The following is an 18,341-nucleotide window of genomic DNA, read 5'->3' on the forward strand; positions in this document are numbered from 1 at the left end:
ATGTAACATTGGGGGCGCTATTCATAATAATTAATAATATCAGTTTTATACTCGCTCTCGACTAGCTCTCTCGGTAGGGTCTTCCTACTTTCATGCTCTCAGCTACTCACAACTGACTCCCAACACGCAGGGCCTGTGCTCGATTGCGAAATCAGCGCAGAGTACATATTCATTGTTTTTATTTGACAGACATAAAAATAACTTATGCAACAAAAAAACATACAAGAAGCTAAAACCTATGATGGCAGGTCACATTTTCATGCATAAAATCACATTCATGTTTTCATTGGCATTTGTATTCTTAAAATCGTTCTTTACATGGTGAAAATGAAAGTTTGTATTCGTAAGTTTCATTTTTTCTAACAGGAGTTGAACTGAGGGTATGTTATCACCCGTTTGTTTATTAGCAGGATATCCAGTAAAAACCTTGCATGGATTTACATAAAACATTGTGGAAAGATTGCATTTGAGGTGAGGGAAAATTTATAACATTTTGATGGCAATCTCATTCTGGATCTGAATTTTAGTGAAGAAATGGTATTACATTGTACTAGAATGAGAAATTGAGCATGAACTGTTGAGGGCGCCCTTCACTGGTTTTTGAATAGCATGACTAGCGTATAGAGGTGTGCAAGCACTACAGAATGCCCTCTACTTCATTCATGGCCAGACACTCAAAAGGTTTTTTTTCATTATAAAAGTTTATTTGAGTTGTTCCATGTAGTACATAAGAATAATGCTGTCAAACAACAAATTTTAACAATAAAAAAAATAAACTCACATTGAAGACATACAAACTATAGCTTTGTGATTATCTTGTTTCTTTTTATACGATATACATTCTTACAATTGATAAATGAGTCAATGTAGTATCCATATATTGGCATTTGTATTTAAGATACAAAACTTTTCTAATTTCATACGTTTTTTTTCCTTTTTCCCCTTTGAAAAAAATTTTTGTTTGTTTTTTGTTTAACATTTCCTCTGCCAAAAGATACTGAAATAATAGACTCCTTCCTTACTTTGGTTGTAAAAAAGAAGTACTCTGCTCATTTATTACTTTGGTAATATGAGCCTTCAGTTTACTAAGGATAGACACAAACTAAAACTATTGTCTCAACATGTTGATACAACAGTAATAAGCCATTGAATGGACTTTTGTTTAATTCTATGTTTAATTATAGTCTCAGTAGGGAGGTGTCCCAGAGGTTTACTGACAGAGTTCCACCATAGACCCTACACAATGAACTTGCAATCACAGATAACTAACACACACTTGTCTGTGTTGCAGTGTACTGTTTTAGCACTTCCAATGTTTACACTAACTTGTTCACAGAGTGATAAGAATTGCACAACAGAGGAACCGTTATCACCCACTTGTGTAATCTACCACACTGAAGAACAATAGATTTAGTTTGTGCCTCTCCTAGTAAACCAAAGGCTCGATTACCAGTCGTAAGTTACAAGACAATGCTGAAACAAAGTTATAACACTTTTGTGTGTACATGTATTTTCATTTACAGTACAGCCTGCCAGGTCATAATAAGGTAAAGTCTCCCTAGCTAGATATGGAAAGTCTACTTTTCAGGGTGTCACCAAGGCACAGGTCTCTAGATAAGAATGGTCATATTTAGGAAATGAGAAATGACTATCCATGTTACATAAATGTCTAGTATTGGTAGCTTCATCACTTTACTTCCAGGCAAACCTGAATACAATGCTACCAGCAAGTACACCAGGAATCCTGGATTTTCAATTTCAGTTTTACAAATGAAATGATAAATTTGTTTCAGATTTGTCTAAAATTTCTTTCCCCCACTAATGCAACTTCAAATGCCAATAACTTGGTTTTAAACCCTTGCGGAAAGTTCCAAAAGCATTCCTAAAAGATTATTCATATAAGATCTTATAGGATTTTGGCCCCTTTCTTAAAGGAATACTTCACAATTCTTATAGGAATTAGGATAGTCCTAAAGGAATGATCAGTCCTGTAGGAATCCTATAGGAATATTATAGGTCATATAGGAATCCTATAGGAATACTATAAGACCATTTCTGTAAGGGAAGGGGTACTAAATACTTTTCACAATGCAAAAATTTACTGTGAATTCTATAATCTATACTAATCTAGGATATATCTGTATATCTGCAAGTTGCAACTCTGATAAAATATGTTTTGGAGAAGTACTGAATGATGCTTTACATAAAGCAAAATTAAGATTTGTCTGAAATTTCTTTCCATACTAGTAGTACATGTCTACACCTTGTCCCATCAACAGGATTGCACGGCATTTGGTAATCTAAAGCACTAGTGACATTGAATTTACAGTATACAGCCAGCACCCTGTGAATATTTCACTTGCCAACTAAAAATTGAATAGTCAGTGTTGCAGCCAGAGGTTTTTTTGGGGTCATTTTTTGGACCTGACTCACAATTTTGGAAGTGATGGGTCATAGATGACCCATACTAAAATTGTATGCAAATATGTTAAGCAACATACCACACCTATAGCAACAGCTAAATGATTGCGTATATTTCAAAGATAACAACAGGGTTGGATAGGCAACTGCATATTAATCATTCAGCAAATATCCAACATGGCTCAGCATGTGGGTAAATATTTTTTAAAAACTGTTCAGTTGTGCTACAATGCCATTGGTGCTTTTTTTATAATGTCCTAAAAAAATTTATGATGACCCGGAAAAATGAAAGTCTCGAGACACTAAGTCCCACTCTGTCAAAAGGCTGGCTAAAATTACACTGGTTGAGACTGAAACTATGGCACCACCTTTCCAGGGTATTATAATGTGATGACAATGCATGCCTACATCATCAAATTTATAGTTCTGAAATTACCTCCTAAAATATTTAATAATTATTTGACAATGGAAATTTTGCTAAAACTTCAATTACTTTGGCATAACGAACATGTATTCAGTTTGTATCCAATATCGCAATATAGTGCACCTGCAGTTTATATATTTTTTATAAGTTTTATTTATAAGTAGTAAATAATTGGCACTGCTCACTCAAAGGTCACAAGATGAAATGGTGCGAGTAAATACACCCATGTTATTTGGACCAAGTTTTTACCATTTTTTAAAAGGCCATGAAATTCTAAAATCACAGAAGCGATCCCAATAATTCTAATAACTGTGATGTATTTCCAACAGTCTCTGGGCAGGCAAATTGTATTATAATCTCTTGTCATTGGAGACATGGCAGTAGAGAGTCAAAATAATACTTCTGATTGATAGTTTATCTGTGATACCTTTCCTGTCTGTAATCCTGTACAATATATAGCCTGGAGACTATAGCCATTGAGTGTGAATCTGAAGATCTCTTTCCTCCACAGTCTAGAGACAAGCCCATTGAGTGTGAATCTGGAGATCTCTTTACTCCACGGTCTACAGACTAGCCCATTGAGTGTGAATCTGGAGATCTCTTTATTCCACAGCCTAGAGACACGCCCACCGAGTGTGAATCTGAAGATCTCTTTACTCCACAGCCTAGAGACTAGCCCATTGAGTGTGAATCTGGAGATCTCTTTACTCCACAGCCTAGAGACAAGCCCATCGAGTGTGAATCTGAAGATCTCTTTACTCCATAGCCTAGAGACAAGCCCATTGAGTGTGAATCTGGAGATCTCTTTACTCCACAGCCTAGAGACAAGCCCATTGAGTGTGAATCTGAAGATCTCTTTACTCCACAGCCTAGAGACAAGCCCATTGAGTGTGAATCTGAAGATCTCTTTACTCCATAGCCTAGACACTAGCCAATTGAGTGTGAATCTGGAGATCTCTTTACTCCACAGCCTAGAGACAAGCCCATTGAGTGTGAATCTGAAGATCTCTTTACTCCACAGCCTAGAGACTAGCCCATTGAGTGTGAATCTGAAGATATCTTTACTCCACAGTCTAGAGACTATAGCCATTGAGTGTGATCTTAAGATCTCTTTACTCCACAGTCTAGAGACTAGCCCATTCAGTGTGAATCTGCAGAATGATCTCTTTACTCCACAGTCTAGAGACTAGCCCATTGAGTGTGAATCTGCAGATCTCTTTACTCCACTCTCGCTCAATGAGTTAGCTAGATGACATTTTCAAATTCAAACAAAGCCACCCACACAGCCATGTCTTTGTTTATCAATTTTGCCCAATAATACGCCTTACTATTGAATAGAAGTCTGTGATTGATAAACAAAGACATTATAAGTTAAGTGTTTATTGGGGCTAGTAAGATATGTCCAAATATGGTATGTTTGTCATATCCGAATGCTACCTATACACTGTTTACATCATTTTAACAGTTTGGGGCTTTACTCATTTGCGTGAACAATTATGGGTTCATGATTTCTCATTCAGCTAGACGGGGTAAAGAGAGATCTTCAGATTCAAACCCAATTGTTAGTCTCTAGACTATGACTATGTGGAGCAGTATTCAAGGGCTAAACATGTCTTTTCATTAGTTTTGCTCTTTCCCTAGGACAAGAAACAAAACATTTTTTTTTTTTGCCGTACCAGTTAACTTTTCACTATTCATTCGAACTTCTTGAATAGGCCTGTGCAATGCAAAATTTGTAGGAAATAGGTACGGGTATGGGGTGTAATGGTAAGAGGGTGGGTTTTGTATTTCCTCACCCATTGTGAAGACTACATGTATTTTGTTAAATTCAGGCATCACGTGATACTGCAAAGGTTCTGACAACTATATATAATTCTTGTAATACCAAAATACAAGAATGTAACTATCACAAATGTAGTTCATCAAGACACTATCTTTGTTGACAGTATGTTGTGAGAAAAATAAATTGTCTTTACATGTATCTCTTATAAAGTAAAACTAAAATTCAAATCATATTTGAATGCTAAAAAGCTGGTTTATGATGCCGTGTGTTAAATTCAGTCCCATTGCAATGCATCACTTAGTCCCACTACACTGCATCATTTAGTCCGACTGCACTGCATCGTTTAGTCCGACTGCACTGCATCATTTAGTCCCACTGCAATGCATCGTCTTCATCTACATTAGGCAGTTCAGTGAAGGCATCACGGGTGGACTGGTCATCTGAATCGGACTGGCCTGTGAATACATCCGAAAAAATACATTCTTCAGCAGTATCGTTGAAATCCTGTGGTATATATAACATATCAGGGTTACAATCACTTGTCATCAGGGAACACGGTTCATTGCTGACTTTCCGAAAAGCTAGGAAGTGCATATGCATGTACTTGATGTATTTCCATCGTTTGAACCCCAGGCATTCTATGGCACTTCTCCAACTCTTCATCATATTGGCATGTTTGTTTTGATGCGACGAGTCCGGAGTGATGATCAAAAGTAATCCATTCATCTGTAGCAACTGTTGCGCCTTCTGGCAGCATATCCATCGTTGATAGGGTGATGGAAAGTAAGAAAGCAGTAACGAAAACACAACAACGTGAAAACATTCCCTCGGAAGACAATCCACTGGGTTTTGCAAGTTCCGAAGAAAGGTATTCACAGTGTCTGGAGCTAGTTGTAAAGGTGGGTTCATTTGAAGATTGAGAAAGTCACATTTGTAAACCGTCTGCAGAGAGGAAATAAAAAGGATAAAACTAGATTTACATATTATCATTACAATTCAATTTTTAGCTACCAGTGCTCAGAACACATGATCTGATACAAATTTACTATTAATAAATAGGAACAACAGATACAACGATAAGTATAAAATTGATATGATATAATAATAATTATGAAAATTTAGTTTTTCAGTATATTTCATTACTACAGGATAATGGCAGTTTGAACCTATTTTCTATGTTTTTTCCCACACTTTGATGCCAATATTCGTTGTACAAAAATGAAGAGAAAAAAATTCTTGATTCTCTTATAAATTTGATTGAATGTGTGTACTTTACATACTAAAGTAAATTTTAAAATCCAGGTTTTGGTTCTGTGTCCCTTACTTTTGGGTGCATACATACTGTCAAATCTTTAGCACTTCCTCTAGATAACCTTGGTCAACATAACTCTTTCCTGGATTGCAAAGTTTAATGTACATCCACTTTATAAACAAATATATGAGTGTTACTAAAAGGATGTTTATTTCTACTACAACATATGAAATATCTCTCGGCTATTTCCGAAAAAAATCTCAAAAGTTCAATAACATAATAAAATTGTAAACAACACTGGTGCCAGTCTAATGCACATGCTACACTTCAAGATAGCAAGATTGAATGACATGAACTAACTTGCCGCCATGTAGACATCAAATCCAGACATTAACACACTGGCACCCATGTGTGTGTAAAGTTGCAGTATCCCACAATAGACACAATGTAGCGAGAAACTGCAATCTTGTTATCTTAGTGTAGAATATGCAGTTTCTTAATAGTTTCCTGCATGGTCGTTTCAAACACAGCCAGTGAACAGTAACTTGAAAGGGGCTGTAGTATTCAATTCAATCGTTTTGAAAAAAGCTTGCGGAGGAGTAAAAAAAACGAATCAAAGGTTCAAGCCGACTTTGGTACTCATTTACAACTAAAACACCACAGATGACTAACAATAGTAACATACTTACATCAACTGCTGGTGATATGTCAATACCAATGGCAAGAAATTCATCAAATTTCAAGAATGGATTATAACAGCTACCAACATCAAGTAATCTTATTTTGCCTGTAAAAGGCAAGGATCTGAAAGCAAAAAAAAATAAGTAAATAAATTTCCTATTGCTCAAATCACTTTTTAAAGTATGATATTATAAACTAATCATGTAAGGAAATCCAACTGTAACACTAACAGTTTATATAGCATGCATTCTTCAAATTGTGTTGAACAATGATTTATATCGTGGATATAAATGAACACACTTTACGTGGCATTACACATACAGTTGAAAGTAAATCATCAATTCATAAGCCCTACTGAGAGACATTACCAACAGTTATATTTAGCACAAAAGATCACCATTTATATAAATTCTCACTTTTACGCATTAGATATTCAATCTATCAATTCCCGGTACCTGCAATAGCATTTACCCTCATGCTAGAGGGTCAAAATAGAATAAAAAGACCAACTTATAGTAATGCATGTGATGCGATGAAGCAGAAGTTACGATGCCAACCAAGAAATCGAATGTTCATTATTTTTATGATGCACCTAGGCAGTAATAATATTATATGCCACTATTTAGCATATTCTGACTCCTATGAGAGATAATCTTATCTCATATTGCTACCAGTGGTGGTGCCCTTCTACATAATACTGTGCTGAAAACAGTCACCTTCTAACATATGTTTTCAGTAGTATTTATGAAATATTAATAAATTTACATTTGATAATAGTGGCAGCACTAATAAAAGAAACATTGATCTATAAATTAATGATGAAAACTATATCATATCTTAATCTTATGACACATATGAAATTTCATGTCAATATTGTTTTACCCAAAGCACAGTTTCTACTGTAATTCCATCAACATATATGAAAGCCATATTACTCAATGTTCACAAAATAACCCTTACATTACATTGCAAGGAAGTGTTTTACAGTTCTCCTTTGTTTTTTTAGAAATGAATTAAGATACTTTTGACCAACTGTATTCTCAGTAGTGCTATCTGTGGCATTAAAATCTCAACAAGATCTTTCTTTTACTTGGTGGTAAAGAGATGATTGGATACCGTGGGTAGCATCAAGACTAATCAACTCTGGCAGTTGTGTATTACACACACCATGGTTCTCTTTGACATGTGATCTGGACTAAGGTGCAATGAAGCAAAAACAGTCCCACAATTCCACAAGAAACAAAGCTTTTTTTCTTTGATGTTTTTGAAAGCAATTAATTCTCACACTGGTGGCTTTAAATGTCATATAAAGGACCTTTTTGTAGCACCTACTTTGATAAGTACTGCCAACAATCAGAAGTCATACATAGATATTTATCATATCATTAAATAAAGCTGCACTACCTATAGCTGGAGTATTAATTTTTTCAATCAGACAGCCATCAATATATTCACTGAAAATTGTTAAAATACAATAATTGGGCATTGTATATGCCAATTAGTGGTCTATTTTATCTATAAGTAGTAGAGTAATAAGTTGAAATAGGGGCGCTGATTTCTGGGAGTGGACCCAAAAATTAATTTGATTGGATATACTGCACCATATTACATGTGTATGTGTACTGCTACTGTTTACTGACAGGTGATTCATTACTGTTCAGGGTGTACGATATTATGTTTCAGACATTACATGTAACAAAACATTGTCAAAAACACATTTCAATGGTAGCCAGTGCAGCTTTATCATTCTAGATATGTTTCAGTAACATACTGACTTTGGAAGAATAAACCTCAGTGTGCCATAAAATATATAATAATAGCTATTTTTTAAGAGAATTTCTATTCTAGGGTTAAGTAAGTTCTTTTACTTTACAGGATGTGGTGGGGATGTATGAGTCACTGAACTCCAGCCTCCAGGGCAATGTCCTTAAACATTTACTAGTGATAATCGAACATCAATGATAATGTATTCAGTGCTTTACAGGTAGACTAAAATATTCATTATTCTAAGCACTTACTTCCTTTAATGCTTCACTACACAGTTGTGTCTTTAAAAGAAGTGATTTAGGAGTGCCCATAACGACGACAAGTGTTTCAGTCTACACTGTACTTCCAAAGTAGCAATGAGTTAGAAACCTCTGCTTTACTTAGCTTACCTGTAGTCTTGAAAGAGTAACACTACTTCAGCTATCCTAACTGCCATTTTGATTTTTTGAATTTTCACTTGTAAAGAAGGACGAACAGATGAGCGAAATTTTACAAATACACAGGATAGTTTCAGTTAGGACAGCTGACATAGGGTTGCAGCGTTAGTCTTTCAAGACTACAGGTGGGCTATGCCTTATCAGACTTTTCATGAAAACATTATTTTTCTAGGTTGATGCATGTCTCTTTTATTTTGGTATGAAATGTAACTTACATTGTATTGTATACATATGTATACATGTGTTCCTCCTCTCCTACAGCTCCATTTAGCTGTACACTACCATTTGAATGTGATGATTTTTTACAATTCTCTTGTTGAGCTCCTTTGAGCAAAAACAGTCTCGTGCGTTCATCCTTATCAAGGGCTTTCTTGAGTCCTCCTTGCATGAAAAATTCGGAACATATTTGTCTGCACCATTCAATACGATCTTCAGGTTGTTTAGCCCAGTGTTGGACTGCTAGATGTTGCATAGCACAGGCATACTCTTCCAAAGTACCTTCATCTTCACAATGCTCATGCCATACCTTATCAAAATTGCCTTCAGCTGAAACAAACACACACAATAGAAGTTACTGCAACAAAAGCTAAAGCAAACTTTGAAAGGAAAAAGGAATGTTCTGAATGACTGTTAGACTGAGCAACCATTTAGAGCTATGATGAAATGGATAAAAATTTGTTTGTTTTCTTGATACCCTTGACAACAAATGACAAAAATGGACAATCAATACATCCAGGAAATCAAATAACAGTTGAGGGAAGTATCTGAACTGCAGAAACAGGACCCTATCAACAGACTGGGAAACCAGTGGGTTCATTTCTCCTGAAGTAAAAGAGTTCAGCTTGTACAACATTGGGTTGACAAATCACAGATGACAATCAAATACACCTTTTTTTACTGTTATTCTGGAAGAGTTGACAAAATTTCCCATTGACAACAGAGGTATGTATTTGAGAAAGCTGCACTAGCTGTAGCTGTGACTGGAACATTTTTTAGAAACTGTTTTGTTGGCTAGAATGACTTCCTTGTAATTTTGTACACCCTGAACAATAGTAAATCAAAACACTGTGGGCAAAAGTTGTGTAGTACAGAATGGTGCAATATATCCAATCAAAATTGATTTTCAGGTCCACACCCAAAATATCAGAGCCCCAAGAGAATTATGATTTCAACTTATTACTATACTATTCATAGATACAGTGAACCTCGAATTGACATGTACAATGTCTGATTATTGGCATTTAATAAATTTTCAGTGAATATATTGTTGGTTGTCTGATCAAAAAGAAATACCCCAGTTACAGCTTGTGCAGGTTGTAATATTGCTTGTCTGTGTATATTGATCACTAAAAGCTGCAAACCAGTAATCTTGTATCAGAATCACATATTTGTTAGCAATCATATACACTAACTTATTGTGAATAAACAAAAACAATTTTTGACAATCTCCACAATGCAAACACTGTCAATTTGAAAAGCCCCAAGCTGTTTTTAATTCTTATTTTATGTGTTTGAGTAGAACTTTGTAAAATGTTATTACTGTATTTAAACAGACAGTTTTTGTTGCTGTCTTTACCTTACTCTAACCCTCAGGTAACACTTGTAGGTTGAAATGGAACAAAATTATTTGAAATTGATTGTAATACACTATCGTTTCTATGGAAATTGAACAAGATATAACACATAAAACTGCAAAGACGAGAGCTGATTTTTCACACTGTATCCTGTGGAAGTGCAATTATAGATCACTGTTTAGAAACAGAGTGTGTGAGTTATTCTAAATTTCTGGGAAAATGACTCGTTATACCAAATCAGGTGTTGTAACAAATATATCTATGAAGTGAGATACCAGTATCAATCATATCACTTGTCTAGCTAGATATACATGTACATGTCTTAGAAACAATTACCCCTGCTTACCCTCCTTGTATTTCTTCCTTAATTTCTGATGGACCTGTTTCACAACTCCAGAGGCACGTTCATGGCATTCTCTATCATCAGAACAGCTACAGGTACTTGTACAAGAACTACTTGTACAGTCCTGCATACCAAAGTCCTGTAATCATATAATAACAAAATGCAGTTTTAAAAAAAACTAAAAAACAATTATTCATATTTCATTACAATGTTTGTTATATATTGTATCTTAACAACGAGATATAACCTTTGCTGGGTTGATCTTCACTGTGTACTCTAAAACACAAGCCTAGCAAAATGTTCAAAATTCAAACCAAAAATACCATTACTATTTTAATTAGCAACAACTCAACACACTTTAATACTAAGTGGCTTAGATACCACAAAGTAAATCATATCAATCAGAAAATGCTTCCCTTGGTGATTGGCTGATCTTGTCTATTGATGCCGATTCACATTAATATTCATATCAAGTTGGTACGCTATACTGTACTTGCGTCATCTCCCACAGTGGATAGATTTAAAACCCAGTTAAAATTTTGGCTGATGCTTTATTAAAGTAAAGTATTGAATTTGTAGTGTGTTGAGAGGACATAGTCAAGATCATCTCAGCAAATTTACTAAACTATATCTGAACACACACTTGTACACTCAAATTGATGAGATTCCTCTTTTTTGTGTTTCTAATGAACTATATATATATATATATATATATATATATATATATATATATATATATATATATATATATATATATATTATAAGATATTAGATTGAGTTTTTCAGGATGCTAGCGATAGCCTAATCTAAAATCTTATTGACAATGTGGGATTGAAAGGAAATCTGGTAAATACTCAAAATTTACTTTCCAAGTGCTTCTTGTAGTTTCAGATGGAAAGCTGGACGTATTGTTCAACTCACTATGTACAACATTATCAATCATCATCAGACTAAGATAGGTCATGTCCTGATGACCCCATTTGGCCATCTTTTAGAGATGCAGCAGATATGTCGTATCTTACAGACTCTGAGCACATATGCTGGCAGAGCCCTGAACTTTCAATTTAAATTTACCGTACGTGAAAATATACAAATTACTTCAAAGATGCATTACAGGGATAGCATGGTAAATTTTCACATTGGTTCTGTTTTAATAGAGTGAGGGAGTGTTGTAATTGTGAGTATGTGAAATCTAGCCTATGCACCAAGATATTTGACAGGGTATATAGTTTAATGAGAATAAGTTTGACAGTTTTACCAGTGAGTGAATTCCTCTCTGTGCTACTTTCAATGGTTATACAGTCTTTACAATATACCCAGCTAAATCATGTATTTCAGCCTAAAGCAAGTTATGCGAATATTTAACAAAAGTCACAATCAAATGTAAACTGATAATATAAGTATACATTTTTATCAAAGATGTCAAGGTGAGAGACCAGCAGAGATCTTTTTTAATCAGTAAACATATTTGAAGGCCGATAAGTTTGGCTAAATTAACTTTTGTAAAAAAAATACTGCCAAAAGTGATTGAACTTAAACATGCTATCCATAGCATCGAAGTTCAAGATCTCTCTTTACAGATTATTTGATACCATGTGTAGATCTAGACTACACATGCATAAGATTAAAGGTTGCCTACATCTGCTGGTACCATCAATTTCAGTTTGTTGGGAAACATTAAAATGTAACAGAAAAAAAATATCAACATTCAAATCAGTGAATGTCTGTGACCTGCGACATTCAAAGATGGCCTTTCTTTGATAGTCGTCTATATCAGCAGTAATTTTATGTGCTGCTGAAGCGAGCACAATAACTTAGCAGTACTTTACACAAATGGTACAAATATCTTGTAAATGTAATACAGATTTCTAAAAATGTAGACCAATGTGTTGTTAGGTATTATCACATGATTATGGAATTAAAAGTATTTTCGTTGAGATTTCAGAACCCTTCTATGTTAGTAACAGGGGATGATGATATCATGTCAAATTTGCTTGGGTTGCTATACTGTTTGGGAGACAAACTCCTATAAAATGTCTACAGATCATTGGTAGATTTCAACTTCCTCTCTCACAACTGACGGAAGAGAAGTTTGGACAATTTGACGTAATCCTTTATTTTCATGTGCGACAATCTCCTGATGTTTGGGGTAAAGCAAAACGATGATCTCAAATGAATATTTAATTCTTTTTAAGTTGGAAGGGAGTTTAAAGAAGTGGTATAAAGTTCTGGTTTGAAATTCCAAACAATCTTGACATACTGGTCTAGTTTTTCATATTCTATATTCTGATCTTTAAAAGGATATATTACATATCTGATACACACAATTATAATAATAATCCGGTTGGAGAATATTCCTGCAACATATTTGGAGGGTAATAATAATATTAAATAACATTTTTTTTCATTCTCATATTTCCATTTCTTTCATAATTATTGACACATATCTCGATGTGATAGAATGGCTAGGACCATTTCGTAATACTTCTAGAAATAAGTGCTTGTTTTCAACTATTTTAAATAAGGTTTTCCTGAATTCAATTTCCACCGTTTTTGGTTTTTTTTTGCTGGGCCCTCCTACAAAATCACGGCAAAATGCACCAGATATCCATGATGGCTACAAAGGCTTGAAAGGGTTCAGGAGTTCTATAAAACCATGTTCTTACAGTTTAGGAATAAAAGAAATTACAGTCTGAAGCACCATTTCGGGTACTTGTGTACATGACTGGTAAATGTAAGTATTTGAAATTGAAGAAGAACGCATTTCCATGTACACCCGATACTATACCATGTATACAGGGTTTATAAGTACACGCCCATTACGTGTCAAGAAGATTCTGTAATGGGCATCTTCAGGATGTATACCTTCCACGAGCGACTGTCAGTGATGGTGAAATATCGCTTACACTGTGTGTTGGCTAAGAAGAAGCCCATGAAATGTTTCAAAGTAAATGCAGAAAAAGGCTGATGCAATCCGAATCATCGCTAAACAACTAAAACATGGCCAATATATTACTATTTGCCTTGGTCAGTTAGTTGCAGACGATATCTTCAACTTGTTAGTCACACAGCGCAACCAGATTTGATATACTCACTGTTTTGGAAAAGACGCTTACCGTAAAATTAATCACATTTACCAAATTCATCCAAAAATGTTGAGAGTTTGGTATCCAATAGCGATAAAATTACAGAACATGATGTGAATTAGTGCTCCGTCTGCGAAAATGTGTAGCTGTGGTCGCACGCACGACAGCTGATGACTAGAGGAAAGTTAATTTTTCCAATGCAAGTCCAAAGTTCGAAATAATTGCTAGTACGCTTTGACAAACTGTTTGATTCAATATGACTTTCAAGATTTAAATTCATGATATAAAATTCTTTCTACCCAATAATACATGCAAAGAAATAGATTTAATGAGAACATTTATATATTTCATTTGTCGAAAACGGTAGCTTAAAGTAAAAAAATCAGTGTCCTCTGCTTATAAGCAAATCTTCAGTCTGGAAGTAACAAGGTCTGTGATTGGATGTCTGTATTTATCATCTCCATATTTACACAACAAATTTTCGGACAACAGTATAGCAAGACGTCGAAGTGACAAACTAGTATGATTACTAGAGGATTTCTGAGACCCTAAACGAAGAACCGGAGTCGACAAAACGTTAAACTTCACCGTTTCTTTTGTTTCAACACTTGTTTACTCAGCAGGTGTAAGCTGACGTCACGGTGTAGTCGAATGACATCTTGAAATAACAAAGTAGTTTACGCACAAATCAAATAGTTCTCTGGGAAATAGTGAGATACGGACTTAGACACCTAGAAGGAATCATAAAATAATACTCTGCGTATTTTTCACCTGTAATTGTATATGTGAATACAGAGAAAATGTATAGATAAAGACGAAATGCATTTTTTGCATTTAAGTAAACAATCGCGGATGAATATATTTGTTATTTATTGAAGTGAGCCGATGATTTTGCTGTACACAAGGCTGATGCATGTGCGCTGCTGGGCAGAGAAAATCAACAGAATTTTTCTCCTTCTGGTCTGCTTCTAAATACTCAGCATTGGCAAGATTTACGGTAAATATCCTCCTAAATATCTTTCGTAGCACTTTGAGTTTTAATGTGCAGCCGATCATAAATATTGGGCGATTTTTATTATGTATTTTTGTTGTTATTTGTGGCATGCAATAGATTTGCTTCGTGAATAAATAATTTGCATAGGTAATGACATGTCAGAAGAACGAGAAACAGAATACATTCCCAACTTTATGGCTTCGTTAAGGGCTTCTTAGAGCAGAATGGCTAGTAGAAAAATGTCTGAGGAACTTTTCAAGGAAATTGAGGGATGTTTTAAAAGAGTTTTTTAGGCGTTCATCGGACAAAGAAACGGGGCTGTTGTTATTTTTGCCCGTTCAAAGGGCTGTCATTTTCTATAAACAATGCTGCATACGTAATGAGAGTACAAATTGCACGGGAAATGGTACTTTTGAGGCACATGGTCGCGTCTTATGGGCCGCGAACACGACCTACAGATAGAAATACCCGTTTTGTTTGTAAAATAGAGGCGATCTACTCCGTAGAAGGCAGAGAATGTAAAGATTTTTGTGCTGTGTTATTGTTTATTTGGGCAACTGGGCCATTAAAAGCCGTCAGAGTACTTGAGGCTATAAATTTACCACTAACAGAAGAATCAACAAAGCTCAGCTGTTCTGGTGAAGCCATGTCTGACCTCTCCCTTTGTCTCTAAAGTATCGAAAATTTCCCTTGCAGCTTTTCTTGATGAGAGTTTTCATTCAAATTGTGACAGACTGGCTGTGCTTATCCGTCAAAAGCTTTGTTGTTTTATTTTTGTTGTGTGGTTGTTTACACAGTGGACTATGTACATTCCAGATGTGCACATACAACTTAAGAAGCGGCCATTTTTGCATTAATCAGGAACTTGTTATTGTTTTGTCTGCTTCAGTTACTGCTAACAGTGTTCATTTGATGCCAATAAAGCTCCCTGGGTGCAAAATTGAGCTCAGGTCACAGGCAATTGAATAATAAGGATTGCTAAGTAAATGACATAAAAATATATTTGTGACTTCACTGGTGCAGGGCTGGGAAGTGAATCTCATTGGACATTGCATGAGAATACAACAAAGAGAGAGAGAATAAGAAAATTCAAAACTTCTTTTTAGTTTACAGTAATCCAGCAATCAGGTCCATGCCCCAAACTATGGGTATATATAACACAAGGATATGCACCAGAAAATGACAGTAGATATTTTGGAGCTAAAAAAATTACAACTTTTTTCATCCATTTATTCTTTTCTTTTTTTCTGGGATTAATTCATGGAAAAGTGCTAACTATATTTACTTTTCAGCCTTTTTTTCTTTGGTGGTGTATTTGCATTCTCCATGTACTTTGTTCAGAGCAGCACGTCTGACATTAGTTGAGTGGCAGTGTATATTGTTGTCAGAAACTAGCCAAGTGGCAGATGGGACACAATAATTAGATGGATTACCTAATATTTCCTTCATCTGTTTTATCCTCTAAAAATAATACAAAATATTTTTTGAGGAAAGTGTTTTTTTTGTACCAGTAGTGAATAGACGGCTGTGTTAAAATTTCTATTTAAAAAAAAAGAACAATTTCTGTGTGCTGGCAGAGGTGATGATACCACATAATATGCAAACATTTTGTTTTTCTCTTTTTTTCTTTCTTGATTTTTTCTGTATCTGTGGATGTAGGTCATGGCACTTTCACTAAAGAATTTATGTAACTAATATCCAGGGAATGGTGAAATGCCCTGTGGACAATGCAATGAAGTGAAAGGAGTAGACCAATATTTTAGGGGTTTGTCCCCAAAAAAGGAGAGATTTTATTGGAACAAAATGCCTAGTAAGCAGTGACACTAGTAACAAACTGACACCGATAATGACACACGTGTTCAGTAACTTTTACATCCAATCATTGCTTCTTGTTTTAAACATAACAAATAGAAAACTAATTCTGATTTTGTATCGATAAGTCTAAATTTCTCTTGATTTAAATTTGTTCTAGTTAATCTAAAAAAAAAAAATATTTAGACCAGCCAGACTTATATTTCAATAACAGCCTGGACACTATTTTTTTGTATGAAGAAAAATTAGAAATTAATTTTTTTTATTTTTTGATAACTACACCTGTAAATGAAAATAATTTAATAACTATCTTTGGTTTGTGCAGTGATTTAATTCAATTTGTTGAGCTTGTCCTCTTTACATGTAAACTAGTGTATGATTGCCAAGTAACCAAACTCTGCAGACAAGTATTTCGTAGATTTAATTTTATCCCGGAAAATAATTCTAGGTCATCATTTGACACTTGAAATTGCAATCATAAAAGGCTGTAAGTCTAAAAATTGGGGTATATCCACAACAATATAATTCTTTTGTTACCATGGAAAAGCTCATTGAATGGTAACATTTTGAATGTGTAAACCTCAACCCCCATATCTGTCAGGCCTTGTGTGTCACCTTACCCACCCCCATTTCTGTCAGATCCTCATCACCGTCACATCAGCAGGTTTGACACCAAGGAGATGTTGGCACTCACTTTAAGATGAATGAAAGAACAGTAACAATAAGTCATACTTTTAAAAGTATACATCAGATTGATGTGAAACATTTTTTTTTTGAGACGACCACCACTTAAATATGACAACAGAACATCAAAATAATTTTAACAACTTGACCAATTTATACCACGATATAGTGAGGTCCTGTTTACCAATATGTGCTGCATTTTTACAATCCACTAAAAGTGAAAAATCTCATTGTCAACCTTTGGTGTTTTTTTGAGATACAATGTGTGATTGAATCCACTGAATATGTTAATTTCTAAAATGACAAGGACTCTACCTTTTAATTTATTCCGCTGACTGTCATCATTTTGAGAATGAAAAAAAAATTGATGAATTATTCACTGAAAGAATAGAGCATTGACGCCTGATTTACCAGCGAGGCATTATCTCTTCATCAAGTGAATTACATACATGTATTCAAATAGTGCATAATTAAGCTTTTGAATGAGGAATATTGTCTATAATAGTGTTCCATTCTCATCACAAGTGCAGCTTTCATATGCAAATGATGCAAGTGATAAAAACCGGATCACATGCAAGAAGCCAGCGCTCTCAATATGTTGTGGAAATTAAAGGAAAAATTATTCAGAATAGAGCCATTCAAGTAGTGTTATCTAGTCTAGTTTAGATACTATTCATTCTTTCAATTCAGTATTGAGTATTGAATTTTAGTTATGGGGTGGGGAGAAAAAATATGAAAAAAGAATTAAAACCTGAGTTAACAGGTCCATTTTGAAAATAGGTACTTTTATTTTTAGCACATGTATTTGATTTTAGAGAGACTAACATCATGCTGTATGGGTTTTAAAAGTTTGACTGGCCTGACCATATGGGCTTCTTTTTTTTTTCATTTGTTTTATACATTTATTCATGTAGTTGTATAGTGGGATTTGTAGATGCTTGCTTCTTTACTATGAGTATTGGCTGTAGCCTGTAGGTTGGCTGTGACCTGTCCAGTGTTGGGGATTCCCCTGTAACAGACATAGAGAAAGGGGTAAACATGGCAGTATTTCCTCATATAGTCTATGGTATTTCTGTTTGGCAA

The 18,341-nt window shown here is 34.8% G+C and overlaps 2 protein-coding genes across 3 annotated transcripts in view; one reads left to right on the plus strand and one right to left on the minus strand.

Annotated features, from left to right (window-relative positions):
* Positions 1 to 782: 782 nt before the first annotated feature.
* LOC144438663 (S-adenosylmethionine sensor upstream of mTORC1-like) lies at positions 783 to 13,919 on the minus strand. Its single transcript, XM_078127813.1, has 5 exons — positions 13,799 to 13,919; positions 10,686 to 10,821; positions 8,981 to 9,311; positions 6,570 to 6,684; positions 783 to 5,570 (listed from the first exon to the last, which is right to left on the minus strand). The coding sequence occupies exons 1-5, from the start codon at positions 13,826 to 13,828 to the stop codon at positions 4,995 to 4,997; spliced, it is 1,188 nt and encodes a 395-aa protein (XP_077983939.1). The 5' UTR covers positions 13,829 to 13,919; the 3' UTR covers positions 783 to 4,994.
* Positions 13,920 to 14,658: 739 nt separating this feature from the next.
* LOC144452704 (forkhead box protein P1-like) overlaps positions 14,659 to 18,341 on the plus strand; it is a 40,391-nt gene continuing 36,708 nt past the window's right edge. For both annotated transcript variants that reach the window (XM_078143885.1, XM_078143956.1), the window contains exon 1: positions 14,659 to 14,765. The gene's annotated coding sequence lies outside the window, so the exon portion shown is untranslated. The remainder of the gene's footprint in view (positions 14,766 to 18,341) is intronic.

The sequence above is a fragment of the Glandiceps talaboti genome, chromosome 1 (assembly GCF_964340395.1).
Source record: "Glandiceps talaboti chromosome 1, keGlaTala1.1, whole genome shotgun sequence".
Classification (NCBI taxonomy): Eukaryota; Metazoa; Hemichordata; class Enteropneusta; family Spengelidae; genus Glandiceps; species Glandiceps talaboti.